The 27,687-nt window shown below is 46.3% G+C and overlaps 1 protein-coding gene across 3 annotated transcripts in view; it reads left to right on the top strand.

Annotated features, from left to right (window-relative positions):
* TIMELESS (timeless circadian regulator) overlaps positions 1-27,687 on the top strand; it is a 327,088-nt gene that overhangs the window by 238,801 nt on the left and 60,600 nt on the right. For all 3 annotated transcript variants that reach the window (XM_078689100.1, XM_078689101.1, XM_078689102.1), the window contains exons 18-22: positions 870-1,021; positions 1,980-2,065; positions 3,053-3,185; positions 19,361-19,443; positions 20,334-20,476. In XM_078689100.1, the coding sequence (XP_078545226.1) occupies positions 870-1,021; positions 1,980-2,065; positions 3,053-3,185; positions 19,361-19,443; positions 20,334-20,476 (597 nt within the window). The remainder of the gene's footprint in view (positions 1-869; positions 1,022-1,979; positions 2,066-3,052; positions 3,186-19,360; positions 19,444-20,333; positions 20,477-27,687) is intronic.

Genomic DNA, 27,687 nt, shown 5'->3' with positions numbered 1-27,687 from the left:
TACTGTGTTGATGTGCAAGCCAAGCAGCAAGCTAAAGTAGGCCAAGCTGTCCTTAAAACTCTTTCAAACCACTGCAACAGATACAGGTGACCACCGCTAGGGGAGACACTGCTGCACAATCAATGCTAAGTGTACAATCTGCAGCTCATATGCCTTGAACGGAAAATGCTACTTATCAGTATGCATCTGTTCTTGTCATGTAGAGCTGCAGGGTTGTACACGCCCTCCCGCCTCCCCGGGACCTGTATCTGTTCCAGTTTCATCTTATTTAGATGCATACGCATGAACATCTTTTTTCTTTACTTCTACTAACTCCATCATTTCCCATCATGGCGAAAAACAATCTAAGGATGGAGCCGATGCCCATGCGCACTATCGTTCAAGGGAGGAGTCACCTATCTCGTGACTACAAAGACTTCTTCCAAGACGACAACAACATGCGATCATCCGAGCCCAACACCAGGTGGCGATCTAATGCTAAGTGTACAACTCTGCAGCTCTACATGCCAAGAACAGATGCATACTGGTAAGTAGCATTTTCCTTATGGTAATCTGTTTTGGAGTGAGAAGGGTAGGTCTCCTGATCTTGGTGAGACTAAGAGGATCCTTGATGGTCTAAGGTAACCCACTGCTGGTCAAGTACAAGAGATTAAAGAGTGGGCATCTAATGACATTGGCTTGGATGAAAAAGATTGGTATTGGGCAAAAAGAGACCACAATGCTTAGGAGTTAGTATGAAATGTTGTCCTCAAGGCTCACACCTTCTGAAGCACTGGGTGTTGCTTTAACAGTAGGACTTCTGATTGTGGTTTTACCATGGTCTGGTACTTCTTGACCCATGCTCTCCAAACTCTTTGCCTTTGTGTCAGGAGCTGGTGACGTTTGCCAAGTATGTCGTGAACAAGTTCTTTGCCCTTGCAACAACCAACAGTAAGGCATTTGTTGAGCTGCTTTTCTGGAAGAACACTGCAGTGGTGGTCGATATGACCGAAGGCTACCAAAACACCAAACAAGGAATCACGTAAGCATCTTTTCTGCAGTACAGTGAAAGTCTTGATGCTCACATTACACAGACCAGTTATTTTAACATTTTTCACTTACAGTGAGACCAAGTGTATTGTATATTTTGTAAGCTGTTTTGGGGCCTTAAACATACAGTCTGATTACTCATTCTGTAACACTGCCCCGTCTGTGTGGCACATTTTGGTGCTCACTGATTCACATGGCTGAATAGCTCTGGGCAACTTGATCAGTGGTGAGATATGTAGCAGTGTGGAAAAAAAGCCTGGGCTAGGCTCCTACCTTTCTGGGAATGGCAGTGTTGATGGGTATAGGTGTGAGAAGAGTAATCTTCTAATGATACTTCATATAGTTGTGCCTTGAGAACAGGTATGAAGCATATTGTTGAGACCATGACTGGACAGCGATGGTAATCATTTAGAGAATTTTAGGATGAATACGTTTTCAAATGTTTTGTTTTGAAAGTTGATCTGATGCTGTCAAATTATTATATGATTGCCTGATTTTCACCTTGTGGATACCCTGCTATCTCACAGGGGAATACCAGGAAGGGTTCCCTAAGCAAGCGCCGGGAAACCCACTGCGGGTAGCTGTGCGCTATATAAGCTCAACTACATTTACATTTACATATGCATTTGTAATTAGCCCATAGTGAATGCAACCAAGGCTCAAGACTGCTCCTTCACAGGTCCTGTGAACTTCGTCCATAATAAGCACCTTTGCCCACTGTGGTTGTGTAAGTGCAAATATGCATGTGGAATGAAGGGCAATGAAAAAGGGGCTGGTTGACCTGGTGGGAGTTGTGTTTCTATTTCTTTTAATCATTTGCATTGATAGATGATGACTGAGAAGATGTTGATTGTAGCCTACAGGGGAGATTATTCAAATGATAGGGATTTACATTTGATACAAAAGCACCTGGTTCTTTCAGTGTATCTGATATTCTCTCACATGTACAGTGGGGCAAAGAGCAAGCGCGTGAGGTGGACCCCAGAAGAGGAGACTCAGCTGCGTGACCTCTACTTGCAGTTTAAGGAGATGCAAGGTAATGTCTTTGAGATTTTCATATGTTATTTAGAAATTGCCTTGGTCTTGTCCAAGTGTCGGCATGCAGTCTAGGCCCTTGTTACTTTATGCCCTTGTCAGTTGGCAATACACCATGAAGCAGGCCTTGGAGGGGAAGACCTTTTATTGTGCTGGATTGTTTGAATGTGTGGGGTTTATTCCTTGGTGGGAGGGCATGTGGGACACACTTCTTGCATTCTACAGCTGTGTGACTAACAGGCCTGACTTGGGAGCAAGTCTACTTCACTGATTCTCTGATTGTTGCGGAGAGGCTGCTGGCATGCTGCAGATGCACTTGCTTTGTACTCTTGGATGGAACAGACATGAGATCACCTGTGTTTGTGTCGTGGGCTGTGAGAGGTTCATTGTCACTGCTTTTCCGCTTTGGGTTCCTCACTGAATTTCTTACTCCCATATCAGCTCTACCATTGTACAGGCTTTCACAAATGGACAGTGTGTAGAATTTCAATAAAGAACTCCTGGTGGAGACCTAGGATTACAAGTGTTTGTTCCTACTGGATTACCGTGTGTCAGGAACACCCTATCCAGACCCTATATTTTGGGCTTGGGTAGTGCCAAGCCTGGGTTTGCGTTCTGGCCATGCCTGGGAGCCCTTTAGTGGTAATGTACACAGGTGGGTCTTAGGTGTTTTGAGCCTTATTTTCTCTGAGGATTTATCATTATTGTTTCTGCTTTTCCTATAACCTAGTGTTTTAATCTGGATTCTTAAAAAAACTATTTGGGAAAAGCTCTGCAAGCGCAGGATGATTTTCTGAACCCCAGAACACAGTAAAAAGTCTGTATTGTATTCATAGTACTACGCAGTGTGCGAGTGAGGAGGGTTACCATGTACAGATGGCTCCAGTGATTGCTGTGCAATGTTCCTTTTCTGTGAGCATATGCTTCCAAGGGAAGATGCTGAAGATGTGTCTCCTGATTGTCCATTGCTCTCTTCTTACCACTGCAGATTTAGATGTGGATATCATTGATAACGTTCTGGCACACCTGAAGACCTCAAATCCCAAGACCCGCAGACAGGTCATCCTCCATCTGGTGGAAATGAACCTTATCAACAATGCCTGGGAGTTCAAGCGTGAGAAGTGAGCATTCGGAAAATGTGCTATAAGATGAGCGTACCCTTGAGTTTAAGTGTGGCAGTGCAAATGAATGTTCCTGCAACGTTATGTGCAGGCCGTTGTGAGTGTAATGGCTCATATGTCAGGGAAGTGAGTATGCATGCAAATTGACTTTGTGCAAACAAAGTGATTAATGCAAACTCACCTAACCTGTATGGTGGCTGAGATTTTCTTCACAATAGAAATAAGAGTGGCTTGTGAGAGGGACATCTGCACCAGTCACCCCTAATTATCCCTACTCTTCTATCTCTTTGACCTTGGGTAATTTTTTGTCTTCTAGGCTGACTTCAGCTGGTTGATTGGAGAGTATTGATAGCTTTACCTGACCGAGAGTTCTGCATTTGTAAATGCCCCTTCGTATTTGTGTTCTGCTAAAGTCAGCATTGGAACCAGTGTATTAAAGCTTGGGTGCCTTCTCGGTATTAAACCAAACATACCCCAATTATAAAGCCTACTATGTAACCAAACAGTTGAGCAATCGGAGGTATAACACGACTGTGCCTTTAAAAGCATAGTAGAAAGTTGGGGGAAATGCTTGTCACATGTAGTTACTGGTCATGTGTGAATGATTCTTTTCCAGCCCATACTGATCTTTAATAATCTTCCGTAGCAAAGATACACCTTCATTTCCCAAACATCTCTGGCTGTGCTTTCAGTACAAGCTATCAATTAGGGTTTTTTGTTGGAACTCAATAAACACCAAATACCTATCCTGGCTGTGAAATTGAAGAAAGGGAACATTCTTTTAATACACGTGTGTACGTATGTCACTAGAAAATACGTAAATTACAGGATGATAGTCTTAAGTTTAAAAAAAACTGTGACTTGGAATGCTCAGTTATGGCATCAGTGTAAGAGAATATCCCCTCTCCTGTGCAATGCTCACGAAGCGAGAGAAAACAGAAAAAGTTACTACAAATAAAAATTTGCACTGGGATCAGAGCCATACGCTCAAAAAGGTATCAGGTATTTGCACTCACTGATGTCATGGATGATGTGAATGCTGATGCCAGTTGACCATTGTATTGGGGTAGCGTTATGATTTTGTTGGTTACCACAACTGGGTAATTAAAATAGTTTCTGCTTAATGTAACTGAAACGCCACATAGTGAAAGTTTTTTCAGTGAAATCTGTGGATTTTGTATCAGACTTGTTATTTTGTTTGATGTATGTATGTATGTATAGGCATTTATATAGCGCACTACTTACCCGTAGGGTCCCAAGGCGCTTCGACCGCTGCGAAACCCTTCCTGGCTTCCCTGAGAGATGGTCCCTTAATGGGTATCTCCAGGGTGAGACCAGGCATCCCCGGCGGTCTGGTGGGGCCGTTAGTGAAGATGAGGCAAGCTAATGCCCAGAGTTGCCGAGTGTGAACGCTGATCAGAGTGGGCACCGAGGCGAGAGAATTATCGAGTCCGCTGACCCTGGTCCAGAAACCTGCCGCGCCGGGAATAGAACCCTGGTCCCGGGCCGTCCTCTGCTCTCGGGTCTGCCGCCTCTAACCAGTGAGCCACACTACTTCACTAAGAATAAGTGTCAGATAAGAATCTAAAAATGTGGGTAGTAGGACCGGAAGCATTGTATCACTAATTCAGCTGTCAAAGCTCTCCTGCTGCCTTTGATTGAAAGCACTGAGAGGAGGGGTCCCAGTAATAAACAGACAATTATCTAACATAAGTAACAAAAAAGTTATACAGTTAATTCACAAACATTGTTGTTTATTCACAATGTGGTCATATTTTGATTGCCACATATAAATATAATTCAAAAGGTATTAAAGTGCCCCTGGAATGGAGGGAAGTGGTAAGGTGATGGGTGGTGAAGGTAAAGGATGGTGACATAAAACCGGCCAAGCGGCCTCACTGTACTATGTATTTTAAGTCAGACATAGACATATATCCCATCAATGCAGAAAATCATTCGAGCATTATCATGCTCCACATATTACAAAAATTGTCATAATCATGGGGTAGAGCTGAAAAGTAAACAGAGCTGTCAACGTTTCGACCCCTTTACAATAGCAGGTACTAATTAACTCCTTGCAGTGGGGTCTTAATCAGGACGGGGAGGGAGGGGCATAAAACCTGTTTAAATAAGTAATAAATGTATATTACAATGTATTGCATAAATCAAGAATAATATAATTAATGAGCACATGCTTGTATAGGACAAGACATACCGGGTGGTTGCTTGTCTTGGGAGAGGATGAAGAAAGGGATATTATGCCCAAATGTGGAACTTCAATACCTGTAGAAGAGGGTGTAGTATGTAAATACAGAACCAAACTGTAATCAGAGTCATCGAGGATAATGGGGTAGATCAATTAAAACACTCACATGAGTAGATAAAGGCGCATGGACCCTCGAATCTGAAAAGGAGCAAAACAACATGCTATTACTCATGTGTATGCTCCGGTATAGCCCAAAAGATGTTAAAGGTATTCCACTCAAAGAAAAGACAAGGGAGGAAGGCTTACTTGGATATTGATTGTAGGACAATTCCCAGTAAGCCTGTGGGTCTGGCACAAGGCGGAAGAAAACCGCTGCTACGAAAGTCGTCGTCAATTCAATACAACGTCTGTAAAAATAAACCGGGTCATAAGTATAGATTTAAGAAGGACCCAGATATTCCGAATTAGTAACCCCTGGGAGCTGAACCTACCAAGAGTAAACAGGAGTAAGTCAGTCTTCAAACGAAGCGCGGTCAACAATGGAGACCCGCTGCTTCCTGGTTTGTAAGTAACCATGGAGATCACACCACGTGACCGCGATTGCCGTGTTGCAAATATGAATAAAAGTACAGTGAGGCCGCTTGGCCGGTTTTATGTCACCACCCTTTACCTTCACCAGCCATCACCTTACCACTTCCCTCCCTTCCAGGGGCACTTTAATACCTTTTGAATTATATTTATATGTGGCAATCAAACTATGACAACATTGTGAATAAACAACAATGTTTGTGAATTAATTGTATAACTTTTTTGTTACTTATGTTAGATAATTGTCTGTTTATTACTGGAACCCCTCCTCTCAGTGCTACCAATACCCAGGTCCCAGTGACTTATTCTGGGTGAACCCTTCTTCTATACATTGCCTTTGATTGAAAGGCCCTCTATTTCATGATTTGTTTCAGGAGTTTTCTTGAATGGGAACCAAATGGGTTCCAATGTGTTTCTTGCTCTTCAGTTCAAATCAAATCAAATCAAAACCAACTTTATTCGGTTTTTCATAGTTGTAGAAATACCATAAAAGTTCAAACATAAAAAACAAAGTACATTTTATACAATTATTCAATTAAAAAGTCAATTAAAATGTGATTATTATTTGTACAGTAAGAACAATTTTCACCAGAATCTTAGTTCACATAACATCAATTCATTATGTTTGTAACTACGACGTGCATTCATTACAGTGGGTTCAAGAGGGACCTGTTACACAAAAAAGATGACTCGGTTATTTCAGAGATTTGAACGATGGCGAAAACAGAATTTAAGAAAACGGGCCAACATTTTTGCAATAGCTTCGTTTTCAAGATATTGGAGCGCCAAATATGCTGGTCGACATTGACGCAAGCCCCAGGTTTTCAATATTGGCAGTAACCAGCGGGTTCGCGCTATTATATAAAATTTACAGAAAAGAACTGTGTGTATAGTCGATTGTACGGAGACTGAGTCACAGGGACATGGTATTGCTATTGAAGACCAATCATTATGGATAGGGAAAGAGACCATTAAATGAAACATATTAAATCTAAAACGTGTCAGCAACAGTTTATCAAATTGGGTTAAACTATACATCAAATAAGGTTCAATGGAAAACATGGTCTGAGCTTGTTGGACAGAGGGTTTCCCTATCTCTTTTAACAGGCGTATTTGGCCCAAGTGTGCCAAACAGGCTTTTTATAAATCTGCCTTTGAGATCGCAGTTATTGTTAACGGCTCATCAAAATATTTTTCAAAACCTAGATCAGTTAGTAGGGCTTTGACAAATGCTAACCATTTTATTTTTCTACAATGATCAAGTGACTGAATATCTTGAATAATTGATCTTGTTAGATGACATTGTTCTGTTACCCAAATTCGGCGCCACAACATTACTGGTTGGATTTTTATGGTGTCTGTTATGTAGTCCATGCCCAGTTCTAAGTGGCAGGCATATGTGGAGGAGCTCTTCGGTTCTCCTAATAAGTATCTTGCAAAGGAATTTTCTATTATTTGCAATTCATCCACATTCGCTGACCCCCATATCCCAGCTCCGTATGTGGCATTACTGACACATTTTGCATTGTATATTTTTAACAATTCTAATGGCGGTTTCTGACCCAATTTTTGTGCAAACGATTTTAATGCCGTTGTTGCTCTTAGAAAGGCTAATTTCCTTGCATTAATCGCTCTTCAGTTTGTCTTGAATTGCTACTGCGAAGGATTTTGCTATGGGCAGTGGAAGAAGTCAACCTTTCTGTGTCAAGTGGCAATCGGACTTTCCTGGCAAGATCTGCAGTTAACAGAGACCCCTCATGTTTGCATTATATTTTGGAATGTGCAAGTCTGTTGCATATGCAAAAAAAACTAATTTAGCCCTAGGAGGTGATCTAACCCTTTCAGATAGACCATAAGGGAGCTCTAATATGTGAAGCTCCAGTGTCAGTAAGCCTCGGGGCTGCTATGTGAAAGTCCATCACTCTTTCATAGTAGCTTAAAATTCTGCTTGGTGTTGCCTAGGATGATGTAGCAAAACATCCCACGTTTTGTTCTTACAGCCCCCATAACACCTGTATTAAGTTAGAGGCAAGTTACATCACACATTGTGGTGTGCCTTTATTCACAGTCCAAATACTTTCATTATATTGAAAAGGTAGAGGCCAGTGTTGCAAGGCTTTTTGCTTCTTAGAGCCAGCAATTTTGCCAATGCTGTGCTGCCTCACTCAGTTTTGCTGGAAACATTTTGAGGGGGGGTGCTTCCATCAATGTTACGTTACTGAATTATTAGGGATTGTGAACAATTCAAGTCTCGCACAAAAAAAAGTGTAGAAAATGAGCAGCGCCCATTCAGCAGGAGAGTAGTTAAGGTGTGCTATATACCCGATTGTGCATTTTGGAACACACTGTTGCAAATCAGTTACTAAAGCATGGTGTGGTAAAGCACTGTCATTTTCAAACAGCACACTTTCCATTGAAAAGACTTCTACATTTGCACAGACATGTAGTTTTACTGCAAAAACTTTATAGTGCACAAACAATGTCTGGAAATGAAAATATTCCTAACTGTCGTAAAGGAAAGTTTCAATTCTATTAGGGACTCGGAGGCGAAGATTATGCTTACACTTTCTTCACTTTTAATACAGCAGCCATTTAATTGTATCTCCAGAAACCCCTTTTCCCATAAAACACTGGGAATTGATAAAAAGAAACAACGGACATTGCAGTCCAATGGGTCCTCAACTGTCCAATCCGGAGGTTGAAGCCCCATCGTAGACCTTCAAGTCTGTCCTTAGTGTCTCTTTAGTCACGCAAGTCACTCTATGGCCCTTTTCTCATGAGTCCTGTTCCCAGTCTCCGTTCCTTGAAGAAGAATTTGAATTAACTTTAGAAACCCATATAGACTCCTGCGCAAAGCAGAAAATACCATATACATTTACTGAATGAGTAGGAATTCACAATCAACATGTGAGTAAAGCATAACTCAGTTACTTACTCCTCAATGGAGGGTCTCTGGGTGAGCAATCCGCAGGTTGGATAATCCTTGCCTCTGTGTCCATAATAGAATTGAAACTTTCCATTAAGATAGCTAGGAAATTTTTCATTCTATGTCAGGCCTGGCGGCGAGGATTATGCTAGTTTATAGCTTATTTCAATTCAAATGAACCATTTCTAACACTGGCTTAAAATAAAACCTATTAAAGGTAGAATCCAAGGCCCAATCGGCCACATTAATAATATCTTCCAAGTGGGCACCTAAATGAATGCCCTAGAGGCCATCGCTCCTGGAGTGGAATGTGCACCAAAGATGTTTAGATCCACTCCAGCCTCCTGCATGACCTACTGCACCCAGCGGGCCATGGTCAAGAAGGGCACTGAATTATGCTGCTTCCTGAGGGCGATTAAAAGTTGGTTCTCACCCGGAGACTTCATTTCCGCTGACATATCCTCATAGACTTCCAGGCATTGAACACAGAACTTGGGAGAGTCTAGAAAAGCCGGATATTTTATGACCCTAGCATTGGTTTTTGAATGCCTACTGAGCATAAAATTCCCTCTTGAGAGGGAGAAGGCTCATCCAGTAGTGTGCAAACCCGGACATCTGAGACCCGCCTGCATGATACCATGCAGAGCAGCATTGCTAGTATCGCCAAGAGCTCCTTGCTTGACCGGAACCTATTAGGCTGCCATGGCAAGATTAAGCACATTATTAGCAAGCCAAAGAGCGGATTATCTTGCCCCTGGGGGCAGTGATAATCTGATGACCATAGTAGGCGACTCTCGAACGGATGTTCTCCCACAGGGGAACATTCCACAGGTATATTCCCCACCGAGACGGCTGAATGGAATGAATTGATGGAGGGGTATGCCATCCCTTCTGGGCTAGGCTAGCCAGAAAATTCAGAACCTGAACTACATCGATCTGTCAGTCACCAACAGGCCTCCCTTGCCCAAAAATGTCTTTGCACGAAACTGGAACCGGTTGGACTTTAATGCCCTCCACTCCTCACTGGCGATCTCTCTTCCTGACCTTTCAGATCTCCCCCTTGACTTACAGGTTGATTCCATTAATTCCTGGCTCTCCGCTTCCTGTGACTTGGTCGCTCCTCTTAGGAGGGTCAAAGCTTGCCGTCTCCACGATGCCAATAAATGGTTCTCTTGCGAGCTAAAAACTCTCAAACTGGCCCTCCGGCAAGCAGAGCGACAGTGGAGACGCACTTATTGTCCCCTCCTGAGGGACCGTTACAAGTCCCTCTTGAAAAACTACAAAGGAGCCATTTTATCAGCCAAGCTACAATACTTCTCGGGCAAAATCCTATCTGCCACCAACACACCTAGGAAGATCTTCTCCATCGTCCACAGCCTGGCCACTTCAGAGAGAGTCAACCCTAACCCTGCTCCCTCTGAATCCCTTTGCTTGTCCCTTAATGACTTCTTTCTTGAGAAGATCATTAATATCAAACGCAATATTCCCCCACCCTCCTTCCCTCTCCCTGCTGCCCCTCTTCCCCCTTTACTTTCCTCCCTTGATCACTATCCCCCTATTTCACGAGACTCTTTCTTCGCTTTGCTCGGGAAGGTCAAGTCAGGCTCTCCCGCTGACTGTGGCCCGGCCCGCATACTGAAAGAGCTGTTCACTGGGTGTCCCGATCCCCCTCTATTCCTTCTCAATGCGTCGATCTCCCAGGGCATAGTCCCATCCTTGTTCAAATCGGCTACAGTTATCCCTATCTTAAAAAAACCCGGCTCTGACCCCTCCCTCCCCGTCAATTTTAGGCCCATCTCCCTGCTCCCCTTTCTTGGCAAAATCCTGGAGAGCCACATTACCTCCTGCCTATCGACCTACTTGGAGGATAACCATCTTCTCGCCTCCCATCAAGCTGGCTTCCGCCCAGTCCATTCGACTGAAGCGGTAGTCACCTCTGTTCTTGACGAATTGAAGGGCAAGGCAGACTCCAACTCTCCTCAGGCCCTGGTGCTCCTTGACTTGTCCGCCGCTTTTGACACGGTCGGCCACTCCATCCTTCTCGGCCGTGTCAAGGCGGCGGGCATTCAGGGCACCGCTCTCTCCTGGCTCTCCTCGTTCCTTCAGGATAGGACGCAGGCGGTTCGCCTTTCAGGCTTTTCCGCTCCCCCTCGTCCGGTGTCTTGTGGAGTTCCCCAAGGTTCCTCCCTCTCCCCCCTTCTTTTTAATTTATATATCTATCCCCTCATTGTTTCTCTACTCAGCATGGAGGTCTCTGTGTATAATTACGCAGATGACCTTCAGCTGATTTTTGACCTTTCTCCTACTCCTGACTCCTCTTCTAAACTTCAAACTGTGCTTATCTTTATTTCTGAGTGGATGAACCAAAACCATCTTAAACTCAACCCGGACAAAACGGAGCTCGTCCTGACTGGTGGTGCCATTAGTCATTGGACGCCCACGCTTTGGCCTTCCATCTTCGGCCCTCCTCCGGTCCCCTCGGCTACGGTAAAAACTCTTGGCATTAAAATCAGTCAGGACCTCGCCATGCGTCCCCAGGTTAGCTCTGTAGTGTCATCCTGTTTTTTGTCCCTCAGGATCATCCGCAAGGTATCCCGCTTCTTTTCTTTTCATGCCCTCAAGACAATAGTCTTAGCCATGATTGTCTCCCGGCTAGACTACGGGAACTGCCTGTATGCGGGCATCCCGGCCTACGAGCTTCGGCGCCTACAGATCATCCAAAATCAGGCAGCCCGGCTTGTCTACCGACTTCCCAAACATCATCACGCCACTCCCCTCCTTAAGTCCCTCCACTGGCTTCCCATCTTGCAGAGAACCCTCTTCAAGATGGGATGCCTAGCCTTTATGGCCCGCGCTCGCACTGCCCCCACCTTCATTAATTCCCTGATCACTCACTACCTTGCCAGCCGCACCCTCCGTTCCTCTAGTCTGGCACTCCTTAATATTCCCCGCTTTCGTAAATCCAGAACTGGCGGCACCAGATTTTCTGTTTTTGCTCCCCGCTTCTGGAACAGTCTTCCTCTCTCCATTCGGGTTATCACTCTCTATTCTCATTTCCGCAAGGCGCTTAAAACACACCTGTTCGCCCAAGCCTTTTCCACCCTGTAATTCCCTGGCTGCCTCTTCTGATTCTATCTATCTTTTTTAGCGCCAGGAAGCCGCTTGGTCGCAGTGCGCTGTATAAATATTTTCAAACTCAAACTACATCTGCGCCCACGGGATCATAACCCCATCGCACACACTAACAACACCATCTTGTCCAAGCACCCCGTTATCGCTTGATGGTGCCAGCAGACCAGGCCTTCAACAAGAGGCCCTCAGCCTGTGTCAAAAGTCCAGAGAGCGACCATCTTCCCCTCTAATCCACCACGCCATCGGGCAGAGGGAATATTCAAGCACCATCTGGTGCGGGATGGAGAGTTGGAAATGGGGGGAGAGGGTATGGAAAATCCCCAGGAAGTTCCAGAAGAACCAGAAACCACACTTAAGATCTCCAAATCGGGACAACCAACACTACTTCTGCCTGCTGACGTCTGATCTGAGCTGTGTAATCATTGTGAACGGGGTAAATGCATACCTTGTCTCGTGTTCTAATCCTGTAGGAATGCATCTGTTCCATCGCCAGGGAATCCGTCCTCCAACTGATGAACTTAGGAAATTGGTGATCCAATTGGAGGTGAAGAGGGCCATGAAAAACAGGCCCCACTTGGTCTGCAGGCTAGTGAAGACTTCCAGATGAAGCTTCCCAAGGCTGGTGTTCCTGGAGTGATGGGACTGCCAATCCGCTACCCAGTTCGCCTAACCGGGAAGATATTCTGCCGTCACCGAGATCTGATGGTCTAGGCAGAATTACAAAAAATTGGTCACTAGGTCAGAGAGTACCTTGGATCGAGTGCTTCCCGGGTGATTTATGTACCTGACAGCCGAAATTTTGTCCATCTTTAGTAGGGCACACAACTGACTCTTGTCCCGGGTTCAACTACGGACCGCAAAGGACCTGGCTAGTAGCTCCAAACAGCTGATGTGTAATATCTGTTCTTGAGGAGACCACAACCTGCCTGTGGAAAACTCGCCACACTGGGCGCCCCAGGCTGACCTGCTGGCATTGGACTCTATAATGAGAACTGAAGCCGACCCAAAATTCACTCTCCTGTTCCATGCTTGCATGTGGGAAAGGCACCAAAGTATCTCCTCTCGCGTGTCCTCTGAGGGGTGACCAGCTGCTAATCAGTGAAGCCTTTTAACAGGTGTGCTGCTTTTAATTGCTGAAGCAGTATAGTGAACAAGGGAACCCATTTAGGTAGCTGAGGACCTCGGGTAATTAGTACTTTTATCAAGAACAAAGGTCCTAAGCTTAACAAATAAATCTGTAAATAGCAAACATAGGCTTAAATAAGAGCTATGGCTTGTTTTCTCCAATGGCCAGCCGGACAAGGAAATATTTATTTTCAAAATTAGACAGGGATTCACAAATATGTGAGACACGACATGGATCAACAAACTGGGCACAAGCCTGTACCAAGTCAGGGAGGAAGAACAATAAAGGGGGAAAAGGATGGGGGAAAGATAAGGAAGGTTAAACAGGCAAAAGAGCTGGAGCCAATGGTGGCTTACAGTACAATGCAATCTTGTGTAAGCACAAACCAACAGTAACTGCAATAAATATATACAGTTGAGACATGCAGTACTGTTAAAACAGTCGACGTGACGTTTCGATCCCTAGCTCCAATTAATTGGGATCATCTTCAGGACTAGTGGTTATGCTATTGCCTGAAATGTTAAAAGCCTGTGGGAATAAACAGGAGGAAGACAGAAGGACAATTAAATGTCAAGCGATTACATTAAGGATTTAATATGTCATCCACTTTTACGTGGTTTCGTGAAAATCGGTGACAAGGTGCTCAAGTGAACTTAAGGGCAGTGACAGCTGTCAGACCAGTGTTGGGACTACGACGGTAAGTCCGTGCAAGGGTGGAGTGTCTAGTGATGTGTGAAGGTGTGCGCCGCAAGCGACCGGGGCGCGTAGCAAACAAGGTGGCTGTAACCAGGTTGTGGGCATGGTGGCCGATTGGTCAATGATTTTTAAGTCTTGCCGAAGGGGAATCCCATGAATTGTATGGAACAACGTGGGGGCATGTTGGCGAACCCGTGTAGGGTCGGCAGACTCATTGTAGTGATGCCATTCTACAACTGCCGTGAGTCGTGTTGAAGGTGCCGAGAACGCCGAAATTTTGCGTGGGATACAATGCCAATGTGGGAGGAGTACAATCATGCAAGGTACTGACCTGATCGCAATCAACAGGGGAAGGACATGAAGGCGTCTGGATGTGAAGCCTTGGGGGTGAAGTGAGTCACCTGTTGATATTAGGGGAGCCTGGTTACGAGATCAGTTAGAGGGCGAGGGCGTAAAGTAACCAAAGTTGTGAGCGAGGATTTACCTTAGCGGGTCCACGCAAAGCCAGGGGAGGCTTCTGTAAGTTAATGGGCGGGACGGCAGCGAGCCTGGTCGGTATTCCTCGTCCTGGTATGGATAGCCTGTGTGGTCAAGGCAGGCCGTGAGGAACTGCATAATGGGGTAGAGGCACTTGCTTAAAGATATGCAGTCCGTTTCCAACTGATCCTTGGAAACGGACTGCATATCTTTGCAGCCGCCCCCTTACACCTCTTCCAGGCTCCCAAATGCCACTGGGTCCCTCACAAAAGTCACAGGTAAATCTGCGTCCCTGCATGCCCTTTAAGCAAGTGCCTCTACCCCATTGTGCAGTTCGTCACGGCCTGCCTTGACCCCACAGGCTATCCATACCAGGACGAGGAATACCGACCAGACTCGCTGCCGTCCCGCCCATTAACTTACAGAAGCCTCCCCTGGCTTCGCGTGGACCCGCTAAGGTAAATTCTCACTCACAACTTTGGTTACTTTACGCCCTCGCCCTCTAACTGATCTCGTAACCAGGCTCCCCTAATATCAACAGGTGACTCACTTCACCCCCAAGGCTTCACATCCACTTCTCACTAAACAAGTGAATTCATTACTCTATGGTTTTAAAGAGCCCACCAAGAAATCTGTTTGGGCTATTCCTATTATTGATTTTATTTGGCAAGGAATTCTCAAAGCCATGAAAAATCCAGGTACATTTTCAGCAGTCATCCCTAGATTAGACAAAAAATACAAGACGCCAAATGATTCTCCAACTTGTTTGATTGGCCACTTGAAACCAGACTCAGTAGTATCCCAAGTGGCCCAATGTTGCTCTAAGAATCCGTCTACTCCAATTTCCCCTCCTCCGAACAGAGATGGTCGTAGATTAGACAACATCGTTAAGAGATTCTGTTCCATGACAGCCACAACTTTTAGAGCAGCGTACTCAGTTAAGACTGCCAAATGTGGTCAGATATTTTGAGTTACATCGACCTCCTACCAGAGATGCCAGCCTTAAAGCTCATAAGATTCTACAAGATGGTGAAAGAATATCAGCAGAAATAATTGCCTGCAACATTGATGTCTCTTCCAGAGGGTTCAGGCAGCTTGCGGGTGCAGCTGGCTCCGCAGACAAGGATGGTTATAATCCACTTCCTTCCTCACAGAGATACAAAGTAAAATATTAGACATGCCTTTTGACAACGAATTGCGGTTTGGCAAACACGTAGATGATGTGCTTCCATCAATTAAGACTGGCACAGATACAGCCATGTCCCTGGGAAATCTGTAGTTCAGGATAAAGCCCTGTCAGGGAGCTAGGGGCCGACCAGCTTATTCCTTTAGAGTAGGTTGCCAACCCAACAGACAACAATATCAAAGCGGCAAGACACAGTACCGTCTACAGTATTCGCAACAGTACAGACCACCAACACCAACTGCTGCATATAAACATTCGGCCAAAGGACAGTGATCTGCCCGAGGTATGGATTCCAACAGTGACCCCAACATGTTGGTGGCTACCCCTTATGCATTACCAACTCATATTGGGGGTCGAATTTCAAATCATCTCGACCAGTGGTCAGGTATAACATCCGACAGGTGGGTGCTTGATGTGGTCTCTCAGGGGCACATCCTCGAGTTCATAAAAAAAATCCCACCAACAGGACCACCCCCTCACTTAAAACAACTCCTGAAGCAGATATCCAATATGATGAAGTAAAGGAACGATAGAACTGGTTCCAAAACTACAGAGCGGAATGGGTTTCTACTCTTGTTTATTTCCTTATCAGGAAAAGGTCAGGAGATTGGCGTTCTATCCGAGAACTATGGAAATTAAACACATTTCTAAAGAAGCAATCTTTCCGCGTGGTGACACTGCAAGATATATTACACTTTCTCGACAAAGGGGATCTCATGACAGCCCTGGATCTCGAGGACACATACTTCCATTTTCACCAAGATGTTATCCCCAGTGGCTGCCTATCTCAGGCAGAGTGAAGTCCAAGTATTTCCATACTTGGACCATTGGCTGATCAAAGCACCCACTCGTCAGCAAACCGCAAGAAGCACGTCAACATGTCTCTTATTGTTCAACAGACTGGGTCTTATAGTCAGCTTTCAGACACCTCATCTAAATCCAACAACACTACTGACCTTCTTGGGAACATACCTGGACTCCGTCCAGAACAAGGCCTTTGCCTCCAAACATTCTCAACCTAGCGCACAAATAGGCCACAAAAAGTCTGTTGCTGTCGGTATCTACAAATCGTTTGTCTGAATGATTTCTTCTTGCATCCCTCTTATTCCAAATTGCCATCTACAAATGCGCCCACTTCAACAAGTATTGGACAAGCAATGGCTACAGGCACAGGGATCGTTCGATGAGGTCATTCATACAACTCCAACAATGGCCAAAGCTATGATCTGGTGGACAGAACATCAAACCTGGCACAAATTCCCCAAGTACGTAATAACTACTAATGCATCCCTTGAAGGTCGGGGTGCTCACCTCCAAGACCTAAAAATAAATGACAAATGGAGTCCAGAGAAAACAAAATGCATATCAATCTGCTGGAGCTAAATGCCATCACTGTAGCATTTAAATCTTTTCTCCCCAAGATAGCACAGTCATCAGTGCTCATTTGAACAGACAATACCACCAGCATGTTTTATATAAACAAGCAAGGGGGAACACGCTCACCAGCTCTATCTTTTCAAGTGTGGGACAACTAGAATTGGGCTCTTCAACATCCGATAACGCTCAGAGTGGAACCTGTGCCTGGGATTTCCAGTATCCTCGCAGACTCGCTAAGCAGGACTAATAGCACCTGCCACAAATGGGAGCTAGACCAACGCATTTTAGACAACCTTTTCCACTGTTGAGGCAAGCCAAACTTAGACCTGTTTGTGACAAAAGAGAAATGCTAATTTCTTTGCAAGTTGGCATCCCCAAGAGGGATCATGGGGGGGGATGCGTTTTCAATTAGATGATCAGGAATCTATGCTTATGCTTTTCCCGTGATCCCATTGATTCCAGGGTTGCTAAACAAACTGAAGAGAGCCCTTCCGAGTTCTACTCATTGCTCCCAAGAGGCCCAGGCAGTTCTGGTTCACTGAACTCCTACTCTGTTCTACTCACGTTCTGCTCAGACCAATACAAACGCCACTGGCCATGAACCAGGGCCAGATACGTCATCTCAACCCAGATCAGTTATTTGTTGCTTATGGCAATTTCTGGAAAGGTCTCCCAGTTTCTAAACAGACCATTGCCAGAAAAATTGCATCCACCATCCAATTTTGCCACAGGCAAGCATGGAAACCACTGCAAGACCAGGTTAAAGTCCACTCCACCAGAGCTGTCTCCACCTCTACAGCTCTCTTTGCTGGTGTGCCCACCCAACACGTTTGCCCAGCAGCAACATGGGCCAGCACCCACACCTTCACGAGGCAATATTGCTCTGATGCTGCTGACAAGACTGATGCAGCTATGGGACAAACAGTGTTGCGACATCTGTTTCAATAAGGTGAGCCTTTTTCATACCTTCCTTTCCCACTAACTATTCTGATTCAAGCATGTGAATCTGTGAAAGATCCAATACAGAAAAAGAAAATTAGTTAATTACATGTAACTGTAGTTCTCCAGTATTGGTATCTTCCATAGATTCACATGCGACCCGCCCTCCTCCAGTTAGAGGCTCCCTTTTTATTTAATGCTGAACTATTCCACTTGTGCTCGAAAATCTGATGGATTCAGCCTCTCTTTGGAGTATTCTAGAGGGTGCTATGGCCTGCTTGACTAAAGTTCAAACTTTGGTCCTTTTTTAAAAAAGGACATAGGCTATAAAACATGGTTCATTGCCATTATAGTCTATTGTAGTAATTCACATTGCTTTGTTACAGTATTGTGGGACAGGCAATGATTCAAGCATGTGAATCTATGAAAGATACCTATACTGGCGAACTACTGGTAAGTAACTCATTTTCAATCAATCAATCAATCAGGGAATTGTGAAGCGTGCTACTCCCAGAGAGGCTCCAAAGGCTCTTCGGGGGTAGGTGGGTTGAAGATCCATGTCAGTCGAAGAGCCATGTCTTGTGGCTCTTCCGGAAGGTGTTCAGAGTGGGGGGCACGTCTGATGTTGATAGGGAGCTCTTTCCAGGTCTTTGCTGCACTGTAGGAGAAGGTTCTTCTAGCCGTTCTTGCGCTACAGATGTGCGGAGTGTCGGCGCATTGGACCTTTATCGTGGGTGCGTGGAAGGAGATTCTTTCGTTGAGATATTGGAGACTGGTGTTGTGGAAACATTTGTAGGTGTGGGCGAGTACCTTGAAGGTTACTTTCTTCTAGACGGGGAGCCAGTGGCGATGTCGCAGGTGTTGGGTGATGTGTTCATGTCGACGGATGCCGCGGACAAGTCTGGCTGCGTTGTTCTGTATGGTCTGCAGTTTGCGGAGCAGGGATTTGTTGATTCCTGCGTGGAGGGCGTTTCCATAGCCCAGTCTGGTGGTTATCAATGCGTTGGTGCACTCATTTGCACTTACTGCAATATATTTGCTGTTTGTAATATAACTATTGTCATTTGTCACTTTTTATTAAAGTGTTTAAAATGTACTTGTATGTCTTATCTTTTGTTCTTATGTATTCCTATATATATCTGATACTGCTATTGCTTTGATGGTTTGTAACTGAATAAAGTACTGATTGATTGACCAGAACATCTCATGTGGTTGAAGGAGGTAGTAACTTGATGTACAAGGAAGAGAGCTGCTTGACACTTAATTCTCACTCCAGTGATAAAGTGTTTATTTTGTCACTCCAGTGATAAAGTATTTATTTTGTCAACAGTGGTCTTAGACTCCTACAGGTCGCCATAAAGCTGCATATAGAAACGTGCTAATTCATATAGGCTCTCCCTGAATTACCCATATTTCTGCATCTGTGTTATTTATTCGTCATCTCACGTATTTGTGTAATGAATAAAGGTTAGTATGAACTGTAAGGCAGAGTAATGCTCTTTTCAAATACTGTCTTCTACAGGAAAGGCACAGGCATTGTGGTTTGGACGGAAGAACAAGAAACTGAGCTGAAGATGCTATTTGAAGAATATGAAGGGACAGACGGTTAGTTACCAGTTGGTGCTAAAGCAGTAGTATGTAGACTGAAAAAAGCCCTATTTCTTGGCTCCTAAGATCTTGGTTTTGACTCTAATAAAAAAAAAAAAATCCTTCTTTTTACTTACCAAGTGTGTTCTTCTAATATATGTGCAGTTCTCATTGGAACCTTTCTCCATAGCATGATACTTTGTTGCTGAAATAACCAGAGGAACATTAGAACCTGAGATTACCAATTTTTATTCGTGACCCCATTGATTTGAAATGTTTAAGAGAAAAGCAGAAATCGATGTTTATGTTGCTTATCGAAGCCAATTGATTATTTTTTTAAGTCTTTGTTGCTATTAGTACATAGGCACTAGACCATTTTTTACTCGCCACTTCCTATGGTTGAGACTAGTTTTAACTATGTGATGCTCAGGGGTGGTCATTTTTTAAACCTGCCAATTCTATGCTAGGTTAGGAGTTGCAGATGTGCAGAAATATAACTTTTCTGATGTGGCTCAGTTGTTTCTTCTACTTTAGTTAGCTTCTGGTTTGAACCGGCTACAGTATTTCTAGTTTGGTTCAGCTATCGCACTGCTGGTCTCTTTCAGCTGCGCCTTTATTTGTGTGTCTTGATTGTAGGTCTCTGTGTTGCTGCAGTATGGCATTTTCCTTGTGTCTGTCTATCTTGGTTACTGCTTTCTATTCTGCCTGCCTAAGCTGGTGATGTTTCTGTTTGGCTTTGCTGCAACTCGTCCTTTCAGCCTTGTCCAGCTGTGGCTCTTTTTTTCTGTTTTGGCATGGGTGCAGCTTTGTTTCTTTTTGAGCCAACTGCTGAACGCTGTTTGAACATTGTTACTCCTACCAGTGATAAATGGCAGACACATAAGTGGCGGCTGTTCCTTTCTTTGCAGATGTGCTCGGAAACATAATGAAGATGGTGACTGCCAAGCGCTCCCGTGCCCGTATTATAGATAAGCTGATAAGTTTAGGACTGGTCTCTGACCGCAAGGAGCTGCACAAGAAGAGGTCGAAGAAGGGCAAATCTTCTGGCATAGTATGGCAACTTTTCATCTTATTTATTCTCAGCTGTGTTTAACATGGGCAGAGTCGTATTTGGCTGTTATCCAGAGACTTGAGCGGTTGTGATTATGTTATGCAACTTTATGGACACTTATGAGGGTTCCGGGTGAATCTGTTTAACTCTGGATACATTTTACATTTCAATTGACCTCTATTTATTTGCTTTTGTATGAGAATGTGTTAAATACATTCTTACCTTTTTTGAGCTTGTGATATAGTTTGAGAACCATTTAACTCTTGTGATCTTCAGAGGCTTGCCTAAAATTGTTTCACAAACTAGGTCTCATTGTGAATTATCAAAGATCACCAACTCCTCCATCCAAGAAGATACTGTTTCTGGGCTGCAACACTAGATACTGTCCGAGTCAAAGCCTTTTATCCCAAGATAAGCAACAAAGGCTCTAGGAACTTGCTCTTGAACTGTTCAGTGAGCTTCTGAGCATCATATCCTCAACGTTCAATATGATCCCTCTTACATGCCTGAAAATGAGAGCCTTACAGGAATAGCTATAAAAACCATAGATTCAAACAAATAAATCGTTCAAAGGCCTGGCGAACTTCACAAAGGTATGATGGAAGCTCTAGCCTGGTGATTCCAGACCTCGTACCTGTCGGAGGACCTCACGTTCTTATCTTAAATACCTTACTTTGTAACGACTACGGATGCCTCCCTGGAGAGCTGAGGCGGCAATCTACAGAACCTGCAAATTCAAGGAAAGTAGAATCCGCTCCAGGAGAGCATAATTATCAATTATGTGGAGCTCAAAGCCATTTACCGCGATATCCCTTGTTTGGGCAGGTAGGCAGTCACAAACTGCATGGGAGATCCTAACGCTTCTGTTTGAACAAGGGGGTCTGGGTGCTCCGGACATGGAATTGTACTATAATTGTGCGCAAGCCCTGTTTGGATTTTATTGGATGTACCCAACTCAGTTTAAGGCGCACACCACCCCTGAAAGTGACCAGGCGGACCCGGTTCTGCTGCATATGCACTGTCTAGACGACAGAACCGCCCCCGTGCTGAGATTAACTCGTTCGACTGCACAGTATGGGCGTGGCAGGAACTTCGTTGTGGGGCACGTTTGGACACACTATTTGCACCCTCAGTGCCACTCACTAGACACCCAGCATTACCTTTCACTGCTGAGACGGGGTCTGCCAGCGAGTGAAAAAGCTGCAGTTAAACATGATGGGGCAGGCTTTCCCTGGTGGCAACTTCATCAGCATGGATACCGCGCTAGGGGATGAACACAAGGGATTGATGGATAGAATGACATATTTCCAGCTCAGAGCAGTGCTGCACGCTCAATATGATTTTGTTCCCGTTGGCACCGCCTACATTCCGAATCCTGGAAGAGGTTTAGCCAACCCCTCACCCCGCAAACTCACTACCCACTTTTACACTGGTATGCAGCGTGAATCCCAGATAAGTATCCCCCCTGTATAGCACGAATGGGAAAAAAGCCTGGGAGTTCCCTTTGAGGAGGGAATGTGGGCATATTGATGCGCGCAGGCCAGGGAGCTGTCGCCCAATTACAGACTGTGACTGATTAATTTTAAGTTTGTTCACAGGCTGTACAGGACTCCTGTGTGGCTGCATAGTGCTGGTTTGAGTGAGGATGCACGATGTGTGCGATGCACGATGCCGGAGGCCTTCTTCCTGCACTCTACGTTGGAATGCCTGGATGTTGTGCGGTAGTGGGGAAGCATCTTTGATGTGTTGGAAGAAGTGATAAGTTATAGATGTGAACGCACCCTGCTGGTTGCCTTACTTGGCTACGTAGCAAAGGTGCCGGTGGAACACAGGAAACTAGCGGCTATGCTACTGCTGCTGGCTAAAATACGGGTGACAATCTGTTGGGGACGCAGGCGGAAACCGTGTTTGGCTGATTGACTTAATGGTGCAGCATTCTGCCATAACCAGCTATCCGAATTTCAGGAGTTAATGCCAGCACATGCTCGTCCTCAGAATATATGAGAACCGTTACAGAGCTACCTCGGAGCCTATCCGCTCTACTGAGTGGAGGCCCCCGCCATTGATGGGTAGGTGATGCAAGGAGATTGTTCCAATTATCTGTGATGGCACTGCTCGCGTCGCTGAGACACTTCATGATCAATGTCCAGAGAGAATACTCCGGCCCTCCCCCTCTTGCTTTAATTTCTATTTTCTCTTTCTATATGCAGCGGGTTGTCTATACACAGAGAATGTAAGCAGGTTAAGTCCGCTGTATGGACACCGGGACGTTGTATATATTGCTGGACTTTCGATACCAACAGATTAACAAGTACATCTGATGATGACTGTGTATAGGAATGACACTACTATGTCCCATTAATCCTTCCATGCTTGCAGTGGATTACCGCTGTAATTTGTATTTGATGGAAATGTATACATAAAAAAAAATAAGCCATCTACCTCAGTCTCCAAGCTTTCTTGCCATTGATAACAAGGTCTTTGGTGTTAGTTCGCATGGACAATACCATGAGCATGCAATACATGAACAAACAAAGCGGCACAACATCACTGGTACTGTCACAGAAAGATTAGCAAATCTGGGGCCTTCTACCAACACACACAATAACTCTTCGGGCTGAACATGTTCCCGGGACTAGCAATCACTTAGCAGACATGTTAAGCAGAACTGGAATCGAATGAGAGTTTGATCAGTCGATGCTAATTATGAGCTTCTCATTCTGCGGCATACCAGCTCTAGATCTCTTTGCAACAACGATATTGTTGGAATGTCTTTCTACAGATGGTCTGGTATTTATGCCTACCTTATCCCCAAGATACCTTTAATACCAAAGGTTCTCAACAAGAGGAAAGCGGAGCTGTGTTGCCTCTTCCTGATTGCCCCAAGGTGGCCCACGCAGCATTGGTTCACGGAGCTTCTCCTGCTATCGGAATAGAACCACATTAACCTAGTAACAACCTGTAAACTTTTGATGATGAACTACTGCTAGGTCCTTCATCCTGACCCTTCCTCTCTCCTCTGATTTGCATGGCTCCTAAGTCCCATGAATTCAAAGATATCAATATTCCTCAGGATAGCAAATGTTTTCTAACCAAGTCCAGGTGGAAGCCACGATAAAGGCATGTAACCCTTAATGAAAAAGTTTCTGCCTATGGTGCCAAAAATCAAACTTACACCCTCTACTTGTATAAACTGGCAGATAGCTACCCCATCTCCTCTTGCTAGCTCAATCATGGTTGGTACATGCGTCAGTCAAAGGTACAGCTTACATCAATATCAAGATATAGATGTTCATTACATTTTCTTTCTTTCTGCTCTAGCAGAATCATCAGTTTATGAAAAAATTATTCACAATTTTTTCCTCCTGTAAAGGCTCCTTCCCTGGATTGGCAACTCATGAAGAGTTCATTCGAACCCATTCACATAGCACACCTCATATTTCTCACATGGTAGGTCGCCTTGTTACTAGTGCTCACTCAGACCAAGAGAGTAGAGGAGATACAGGCTTTCTCAACTCAAGAACCTTCTTGTGCCTCACAGACATTTTAGTACTTCTCAGAATGAATCCAGTGCTTAATTTGAGCTGGTGATTTCCGGTGCTTGGCTCTTCGCTGCCAACACTGCACTTATGACAGTCTGCCGCATGATGGCACTGCTCATCTAAGTTAGAGATAAGTAGAATGACGACTGTGCATGAATACAATATACATAAAAAATTACTAATACCTGCCTCCTCAGTCATTCCTTTACCTTTGGGGATCTGGAATAATCAGAACTGTCGCACTTGCATTGGAAAGAGATGGTTAGTAGTTGTTTTGGTACTGTCTTTGGCAGCGATGACTGGGGCGATGGGTGGTGCAAGGGGCAGTGTCCTCCTGGTCAGGGCCCTGGCACATATTCTTTTACAAATTAAGCACTAAACCAATCCAAACATTTATTCCCAAGGTTTCTACGGATTTTCACCTCAATGAACATATAATATATCTGAAAGAGACACGTTAGTGATAGATTCCTTACCTTAGAATATCCCCAGGCGTCAGACTTGATCCAGAAAGTTTTGCTTAGCAGTACACCGCGTCAGTAGGTGGCGTCCGTCACTGGCATCGTCAGCACCGAGATGACGTCACGGAGAGTACTTAGCCGCCACCCATGCGCGCGGACGTCAGTTCTTTTTTTTTTTCCTCGCCAGTAAGCGCAGATCCAGATTGAGCACGTACCTTAGTCACTTTTTGACTATTTTGAGACCTTTGTCTCCCCCCCCCCCCCCCCTTTTTTATATCCTGGTGCATGTAAGGATGCCCAGCTTTAAGTCTTGTGGGGCCTGTCGCCGTAATATGTCGGTGGCGGACCCCCACGATGTTTGCCTCCACGACTGCCGGGACTGTCGAGCCATTGCCTCCCAGGCCTTGCAGGAGCGGCACAGGTAATTGCTGGAGGTACAGCATTCGTCACGCCGCTGCTCTGGGTCTAGGGGCTGTTCCCCGACCGCTCATGGGACCAGAGCCGTTGCTCCTCGGGCTCCAAGTCTTCGCCTTCGGATTCCGGTAAGCGATGCCATAAAAAGAAGTCGAAGAAGCGTGTTTGCTCTCAGACGTCCCGCTGTCGCTCCCCGTAGGCGGACGAGGGTGACAGGGACTTCGCCCCTGCGGCTCCTCTGGAGCCTGGGAGTCCCGCGGCCTACCCGCCATACCCTGGTCCGTCGGCGTCTCCCGAACAGGTGCAAAAGTTTCTTGCTGCCATGGACTGCCTTTTTAGGCCTCGGGCCCTGCGGTCCCGTGTCCACAGCCTGTTGGCCCGATGGCTCCAGCCCCGGCGCCACAGGATCCTGCGCTGTTGGCTCCGGCGCCACGAGGTGTGGCGTTGCCGGCGCCACACTGGGTGCTGTTTATCCCTCCCTTGACCTGGTTCCAGGACCATTTTGTTCCGACCTGGGATCCGCATTGGGAGGTGGCACCGGCCCTGACCGGCGCCGTTCGTCCCTTCTCCGGCTCCGATGCTGCCGTCGCGACCGGCCCCCCTCTACACCAGAGGCGGACAAAGACTGGGAAGGGTCCGAGGACCCTCTTGCCCGGCAGTGTGACTCCAAGCAAGATTGGGTGGACGACTTGGAGGATGCAGGCGACCTCGATGTCTCCTCTGATCCGGGGTTCACCTCTCCCCCGCCTACGATGGAGGAGGGTGCCTCCTACACGATGGTACTCAGTCGGGCTGCTGAGGCCCTCAACCTTGACCTCCCCACAGTGGCCCTCAAGACCAACCTCCTCCTCGAGGTGCTACAGATGGCATCTACTTCATCTTAGCCATTACTTCCCTTCAATGACGCTCTTACAGAGGTCCTCTTGGGTACTTGGTCAAGGCCAGCCACGGAGGCCCTGGTGGATAAAAACGTCGTCCGACGCCACCGGCCGGCGCCCGGTGACCCTGCCTTCTTGACCACTCACCCTACGCCTGAGAACCTGGTCATTCAGGCCTCGATGTCGCAGAGTGCTTTTGCCACGACCCTGCCAGATAAGGACTCTAAAAGAGTGGACCAGTTTGGAAAGCGGTTGTTCTCTTCGGCCAGCTTGGGGCTGCGGTCGGTGAACACCGCCTGCTTGTTGGGCCGCTACTCCCACGCGGTGTGGGATGCCGTTGCTCAGGTGTTGCCTCAGTGTCCTGAGGAGGTGCAGGCTATCCTTTCTCAGGCTATTGCTGAGGGTAAGGATGCGACTAAGTTCGCCATTCTGTGTGGGTTGGACACTGCTGACTCATTGGGCAGGGCGATTTATACGACTGTGGGGTTGCAGCGCCACACCTGGTTGCGTTCGACTGGGTTCTCGCCCGATGTCCAGAGCTCGCTCATGGACATGCCTTTTGATGGCACCCGCCTGTTAAGCGACAAGGCTGACAAGTGCCGTGGAGTGCTTAAAGGACTTAAGCGCTGAGGACAAGTCCTTAGGTCTTTCTACTAAAAGCTCGGCCTCTCCTGCTTTTTGTTCCTTTCGTGGCAAGGGGAGAGGCACCCAGGCACGCCCATCCACCAAGCCTGTGCAGAACCAGCCTCAGTGCGGCCGTGGTTGCTGTTTCCGCAGGGGCGGGTCGGGGAACCAGTGTGCGGGTCAGTCCACCTCCACCCCACTGCTTCCGCTTCCAAACCTTCCTAATCTGAGCTTTAGGGAGCACCCCACACCGGTGGGTGGCAGGATTTGCGACCACCTCCCCCACTGGCGCGAAATTACATCGGACAAGTGGGTGCTGCAGATAAACTGCCAAGGTTACTCCCTTCCCTTTCAGTCCTCCCCTCCAGCCATGCCACCTTGGTGCCACTGCATGTCTGGGGATCATTTGTTTCTTCTCTGACAGGAAGTCACGGCCCTCCAGGCCAAGGGGGCCATCGAGCGCGTTCCCGGAGCCTGCACCCCATCTTGGACCTCCGAACGTCAATCGCTTCCTCCGGAAGGAGAAGTTCAAAATGCTAACTCTGGCTCGGGTCCTGACTGCTATCGACCCTAGAGACTGGATGGTGGCGTTGGACTTGCAGGACGCTTATTTTCACATCCCCGTCCTGCCGGCGCTACCTGTGGTTCACGGTAGACCAGGAGCATTTTCAGGTTGCCGTGCTCCCCTTCTGCCTTACCAGTGCCCCTCGGGTGTTCACAAAGGTGATGGCTGTGGTCGCGGCTCATCTGCGCAGGTCAGGGGTGTCAGTCTTCCCCTACCTCGGCGACTGGTTGTTGAAGGCGGGCTCGCCCCAGGCAGTCGTCAACCACCTCTAGGCTACGGCCGACCTCCGGCACTTGCTAGGGTTCTCCATCAATGTGCCGAAGTCGCACCCGAGTCCCTCTCAAAAGCTCCCCTTCATCGGAGCGGTTCTGGATTCTGCCTTGTTTCGGGTTTATCCTCCCGAGCAACAAGTCTAGAATATTCAGGCTATGATTCCGATCTTTCAGCCTCTATCCTGGATTTCGGTCAGGATGACCCTCTGGCTCCTGGTCCTGATGGCTTCCTGCATCCTGCTGGTGACACATGCCAGATGGCATATGCGGGCTCTGCAGTGGGACCTGAAGTTCCAGTGGGCACAACATCAGGGCAACCTGTCCGATTATGTTCAGATCTCGGAGGGCACTGCAAGACAGTTGCAGTGGTGGATCACGAATCGCGATTGGGTCAATGGCAGATCCCTCTCCCTTCACCAGCCGGAGCTCACAGTGGTGACAGATGCATCCCTCCT

This window comes from Lissotriton helveticus, chromosome 1_1, assembly GCF_964261635.1.
Source record: "Lissotriton helveticus chromosome 1_1, aLisHel1.1, whole genome shotgun sequence".
NCBI lineage: Eukaryota > Metazoa > Chordata > Amphibia > Caudata > Salamandridae > Lissotriton > Lissotriton helveticus.
The sequence above is the reverse complement of the archived record's forward strand: the minus strand, read 5'-3'. Positions and strand labels throughout refer to the sequence as shown.